Below are 6,507 nucleotides of genomic sequence, written 5' to 3' on the forward strand. Positions count from 1 at the left end.
TGTTTGGCAAAACTGGGCATCTCTGGCAGTCCTTATCTCAAGAAATGTGAGACAAACATCCATCCCTTTAATCATGTTCATCTTTGATCACTGGCAAGGGTGACACAGTCCACAAAATTAACAAAGAAACTCCCTTGCTTTTGAGGGATAGTTACATGTACATCTGGGTCTGCACACACATACACCATGGACACACGGACACGCAGGCATCCACCCCGACTCCCAGCAAGGAAATTATTGCATAACTTTCCCTGTAATTGATACCAGACACCTTTAATTTTTCATTTTCATTCTTTGGGCCGGCTTTCACGTTAACAATCTGAGCTGTAAATGTTGGTGGCTATTGATCGCAGTCCCCTGTGTGCGTGCAAATCCATTTTCAAGTCCCCTGCCTGCTCAGGAGCGGGAGAGGCCCCTTGCACACACATATGTGTGTGCTTGTGCAAAGGGCCTCGCCGGCTCCTGAGCAGGATCTGCCCCCAGCCTGCGTGAGAGGCGACCCCGCATGCACAACGTGTGCTCATGGCCAAGGGAAAGCGCGCACGCACACACATACACAAAAGCCACAAACGATGGAGAAGTAGAGAAACAGAGGTCTCCTTGCGAGATGCGGAGCAAGATCCGCAGCCCAAAGTGTGTGTAAGTAGCCGAAAGGATGTGTATGTAGGTTGGGCGCCTGGCAATTCCCAGGACTTATAGGGGGGCTCTGCCTGACCCCCTGTGCCCGTGGCCGAACCTTACGGGGAAACCGGGGTTTCCCACCGGTTCTAAACGTCTGGTATCGCCGGAATGAAAGAAACACACAAAGAAAAGGCGTTTTTTAACGAGTTGCCTCATCCCGGTGCCGGGCTGTCACCGGCAGTGCGCGGGCGCCCGTGGCTCCTTGCCTGCGGGCGCACGCGTGGGGTTACACGAGAACCCAACTGCCAGGCTGAGAACGGGCTTTTCAAGCTCATATCGGGGGTTTTGGTAACGTCTTGTGGGCAGCTTTCTCGGAGTTTACTGTTCCTTTACTGTTGACTCCATAGCCTTAACCTTAAAGCAGGGGGAGGAGAGCAGTGGGGAGGGGGTGGGGGTGTTGGCAGCATATAAGTACATCAGGAGGAATTTTTAAACGACCGTATTGTCTCTAGCTCTAGAAAGACTGCGCTGATTTCTTTTTAGAGCCAGCAGCTGTTTTCTCTCGCAACTTTGCTTTCAGCCTCGGCAGACGCCAGGGTGGCTCTCCCACGGGCGAGGAAGAAGGCGGCGAGGCTGGGGGATCCCGAGGCAAGGCGAGGAAAGGCGAGCACCGCGGATGGTGTTTGACTGCGCCGAGGCATTGTTCGCTGCTGCCTCTCGGTTACGTTTAAAGGCTGAAATATCACGAGATCCACTCAGTGATCCTTTTCTAATTCGAGGGACAAAATGTAATTTGCCGTAGCTCTGCTTCCTCGGATGGGAAGGCTATCCCCGGGTTCCAAAGGGAAGAGCTAGGCACCGCGGTTCGCACACACATGGATTAAGTTGAACAGCGGCGGCTGCATCTGCGCTGGGAGCAACAGTAGTCCAGGGCTGACTTTTCAAATCTCAGCCCTCCGAGTTAGAGGCTCCCTTGAATAGACTTCCTCCATTCCCGGATGCACTTCTCCAAATTCCCACTTCTTTCTAGAATTCCAGCGAAATTGGGGGCTCGCCTGCATTTCGCTTTGACGTGCAAACCCGCGGTTTTTACAGAGTGATTATGCGCTTTCTTTTAGCTCTACCTGACGGGGTAACACGAACTCCACGCACCATCTTGCCAATACGCGGAGTGGATATTGACGCTTGGGACTGAAGATTATTTTTTTTTTATATTATCATTATTTCTTCCGTCGATTGGGGCCCCCCGGTCCCAGAAATATGAGCTGCCTCATTCATCTCTCGGATATGTCTCTTTCTGGATGTGCGGCGATACCCAAACGTGCTCGTGTTCGTACACAGAGGAGCACTGGAGGCACGGCGGAGGTTGGCGATTTCTTTTTTCGCGGCGCCTAACGTGCAACCCGGGAGGAGCATCCACACACACACACACCCCCCGGTGCCACGGGAGAGGCGTGCGGCCATCGCGACATTGGCGAACCCCCCCGGTCCTGACACTCGACTCGTTTCACGTCCCTAAGAAGAGGTTAAACCTCCATGCTGCTTCTTCAAATTGATTTTAAGGGGCTGCTCTCAATGGAACATCAAAAAGCTGCGGCAGGGCTACTCCGGGCGGAATATGCGAGCTGCGAGGGAGCAGCATCCTAGCCGCTCGCAATACCCTACATTGTGTGTGCCAGCACTTTTTTGTTATTACGTAAAGGCTTCTGGAAGCACCTTGGATATTTTGCATTCTCTTTCCTCTGCTGGAAGCAATCAGCACGCAGGAATCCTGACGTGGGCTTCGGGACGATAGGACATTCCAGCTCCGGATCCAGACCGGTTAATCGTGAAAAGTGTTTACATTTCTGGCTTACCTATGCTTTGTTATGGGTCTGACGTGAGCCCACGTCCTCCTCCCCCCCCTCCCGCAATATAGCAGGCAGAATTTCAGCTAAAAGTGTTACAGTCTCACGGTGCGGGGACCGTGATATTCAGACAGCAAAATAACCTTAGTCCCCGGCTGTAAAAAAAAAACAAAACCCAAACAGCTAATTAAGCCGAAGAGGAAAATCAAGGGAAACTCGAAAATGTAAGTATTCCCTCCCCTTAACAGCCGAGCATTTAACTTTGGAGCCTCAGCAAGGGAAATACCGGGCTGCTCGGCACGTTTTCGCTAAGCTTCATTTTCCACACAATGCAGAATAAAATGCTAGTTTAAAGCGGCCACGTTACGGAAGGATTTTCCACCGCTACCGGCAGACTTACGTCCTTTAAAATCACGGCATACACAAAAGAGCAACGTTTGTCCAAAATAAGCTAAAAATACACGGAACGAGAAGGGGGAAAAGCGTACAAATCCGTCCTCAGAAGCTAGCGACGAGGAAGTCGGAGAGGTCTGAGTGTGTTTGAGCTCGGATTGTTTAATAGAAAGATTTATATACTAACTGTATTATTTACTTTGGGAGGGGAGGTGGCAGTATAAGGGTATGCTAATTAGTGGGAGATTTTTTGGGGGAAGGGGTGGAATATCAATTTTTATTGCATCACCTGTCAGGAGTGTCCAATCAGCGTTGGCTTTAGGGGAATTAATTGATGAAGGTGTCTCCGGACGAGCTCACTTCACTCTGTCATTTTATTTGTAGCTAAAGCAGCGGCGGGAATAGCAGCTGCATTTCTTTTCTCTTCCTCCCTTCACATTCCATTATCATAGTTTCCAATGGAAAAGCAGGGAATGAAAGGGAACAGGTACTGATCTTCAGCAGCAACTTAGAAAAACACTTTGGCAAACCTGATTTTTAAGATTATCTATTGATTGTAGCCTCACGGTATTTTTTTTTTAATTTATATTTTTTTTAATTTCTTCTAAAGTTTGGCACTTCATTCAGCAGGAATAACAGCCTTTGTTATATTTTATTAGCAGGATGCCTTGAGACAAATACAGCATCTGGCTGAGGATTGTGTGTGTGTGGCTTTTTCTTTTTTTTTTTTTTTTTGGTCCTTTTTTTTCCCAATTTTTTTCTTTTTTTTTTTTTTATTTTTTTTCCTCCACCTCTCTCTCACTCTCTGCAAATGCTGGGAATAATTTAATTCACGAAATGGGAGACCTGAAGTCGGGTTTTGAAGAGGTGGATGGCGTGAGGCTCGGCTACCTCATCATTAAAGGAAAGCAAATGTTTGCACTCTCCCAGGTTTTTACAGACCTGCTCAAAAACATCCCGCGAACTACCGTGCACAAGCGAATGGATCATTTAAAAGTAAAAAAACATCACTGCGACCTGGAGGAGTTGAGGAAACTCAAAGCCATCAACTCCATCGCTTTCCACGCCGCCAAATGCACCCTGATCTCCAGAGAGGACGTGGAAGCCCTGTACACATCCTGCAAAACCGAACGGGTCCTTAAGACGAAACGGAGAAAAATCAGCCGTGCGCTGGCAGCCACCGACCTCCGGCCGGAGCTCTCACCCACCGACCCCTTCTCCGGCTTCTGGAAGGAGAACAAACTTTGGCTGGGCCTGCGGGACCCTCCCCGGCCCCTGCTGCCCGTCAGGAGGAAAGCTTTGCGTCCGGGGGACACAGCCTTGCTACCGGCCTCTCATCTACCTCACATTTTTAGTAAATACACTGGCCACAGCTACCCAGAAATCGCTCGGGCGCCTTGCAAACCCCCCGTAAACTATGAAACAACGCCGCCGGCGGGCAGCTGCGCACCCCTCCGCGCCCGCCCCCCGCCCGCCGCCGCGCCGCGGCTCCCGGCCGCCGGCCCCCCGCCCCTGCCCGCCCGCTGCCGCCGCCGCCGCCTCCTCCACGGGGCGGCCGCCGCCACCGCAGCCGCAGCGCTGGGTCCCCCCGGCGGCGCCCGCCGGACCCTGGCCGTGCCGCGGCCCTGCCGGCCCCGCGGCGGCCCGCGGCTGCCGCTGCTCCGCGGCTTCGGGCCGACGCCGCCCGCCTTCCCCGAGAGCGGCAGCAGCGACTCGGAGTCCAGCTGCTGCTCCGGCCGCGCCGCACACGACTCGGACTGCGGCTCCAGCCTCTCCAGCTCCAGCGAGGGCAGCTCGGAGGAGGAGGACGAGGAGGAAGAGGACGAGGAGGGCAGCGGCGCCACGGACTCCAGCGAGGGCAGCTCGGAGGAGGAGGAGGAGGAAGAGGAGGAGGAAGAGGAGGAGGAGGACAGCACCTCGGACTCCGACTCCAGCTCGGTCTCCAGCCAGGTCTCGGTGCAGAGCATCCGCTTCAGACGCACCAGCTTCTGCAGCCCGCCCGGCGTGGTCCACGCCAACTTCTTGTACCATCTGGCGGCCGCCACCGCCCCTCGGCCCCTGGCCCCGGCGGAGCCCGGCGGGCTGCCCGCCCTCCGCGGCGCTCCCGGCGGAGTCAAGCCGGAGCTGCCGGAGGAGTGGGGCCGCCCCGGCTGGGCTCCCGCCGCCCCGGCGCTGCGCTGCTCCGGCGGCCTGGGGAGCTGCTTCTCGGAGATAAGAGATGATAGGGTATCCGAGATCACATTCCCACACTCTGAATTTTCCAGTAATGCCAAGAGTACTGACCTAACAATTAACTGTGTTGCAAAGGGGGCCTCTTCACCTAGCCCAAAGACAAACAATGCATTTCCACAACAAAGAATACTCAGAGAGGCAAGGAAATGCCTTCAAGCAACTACTACACACCGTGCAGATAACAATACAATAGCTGCTAGGTTCTTAAATAATGATTCTTCATCAGCGGCAGCAAATTCAGAGAAAGATTCTAAAATCCCTCATTGTATTGAATTTGCCACGGATTTGCCCTCTTTACAAACGGCTCCTGAGGAGGATGCTGCTTCTCCAGGGGCAGCAGCAGCAGCCGCAGCTGAGCTCCAGTGCACTGATACAGGCAATAAGGCATTGCCATTCCTGCACAGCATTAAAATCAAAATAGAGGACAGCAGTGCGAACGACGAGTATGAGCCCGATCTTACAACACATAAGCTAAAGTGTGAGTGCAATGATACTAAGGATGAGTTGTACGGTGTGACTGAGGGTAATAACCAGGACGCTTTATTAACAACCAAGGAAGATTCTGCATGCACTGAGAAAGAAACCACTTCCTTAAACCTGCTGACTCAGAGTCAGGTCCTCTCATGCACTTTAGGTACTCCAAAACCTGAGGATGGGGAGTATAAATTTGGAGCAAGGGTGAGAAAAAATTACAGGACACTGGTTTTGGGAAAGCGACCTGTACTGCAGACTCCTCCAGTCAAACCAAATCTGAAATCAGCTCGAAGCCCACGTCCTACAGGTAAACCCGAGACACATGAAGGAACACTGGATGATTTTACAGTTAACAATAGACGCAAAAGGGTAGCCAGCAATGTAGCATCAGCAGTGAAAAGGCCATTTAATTTCATGGCAAATTTTCCCTGTCCACCATCACTAATTATTGGCAATGATGGGGATTTGTTGCCAGCTTATTCCTTAAACACCACTAAGGATTCCCAACCACCTCACAAGGCCCATCCTGTATGGAAATGGCAGCTGGGCGGTTCTGCAATACCTCTTCCACCTAGCCACAAATTCAGGAAATTTAATTAATAAAATAGTTTGGAAAATATTTTCTCGAACCACCTTTAACTTTCTTACATTTTTGTTTTTCTTTTTTCCTTTTTCCATTTTTTTTTTTTCCCAACTCCACAGGATGGTTTGTACAAGGCCATTAATGCTATCCCCACTTTTGGAATCCTGTTTTTATCACATGGTGAAGACAGAAACTGGATTACTGTTTTCCTTACCATTACAAGAGCGGTTTTTTGTTTGTTTGGGGTTTTTTTTATTTTTTTGGTTCTGTTGCCTTTTTTTAATTATTATTATTTTTTGTTACATTCCACAGAGTACTTCAGGCTAAAGACTCAAACTCAGTTATTATGGTAGAGCT

General features: G+C 51.3%; 1 protein-coding gene across 1 annotated transcript; it reads left to right on the top strand.

The window, feature by feature from the left end:
* The first annotated feature begins 1,869 nt into the window (after positions 1-1,869).
* On the top strand, positions 1,870-6,186 carry SKIDA1 (SKI/DACH domain containing 1). The gene has a single exon (XM_061351852.1). It carries the CDS (start codon positions 3,699-3,701, stop codon positions 6,165-6,167), a length of 2,469 nt encoding a protein of 822 aa, XP_061207836.1. The 5' UTR covers positions 1,870-3,698; the 3' UTR covers positions 6,168-6,186.
* The last annotated feature ends 321 nt before the right edge of the window (positions 6,187-6,507 follow it).

This window comes from Neopsephotus bourkii, unplaced genomic scaffold (genome assembly GCF_033783945.1).
Source record: "Neopsephotus bourkii isolate Nb327-2 ecotype Australia unplaced genomic scaffold, CSIRO-AGI_Nbou_v1 NB_53, whole genome shotgun sequence".
In the NCBI taxonomy this organism is placed as follows: domain Eukaryota; kingdom Metazoa; phylum Chordata; class Aves; order Psittaciformes; family Psittacidae; genus Neopsephotus; species Neopsephotus bourkii.

Bases quoted from the DNA above. Each gene is read 5' to 3' on its own strand.
- SKIDA1 (XM_061351852.1), top strand. From the start codon at position 3,699: ATGGGAGACCTGAAGTCGGGTTTTGAAGAGGTGGATGGCGTGAGGCTC.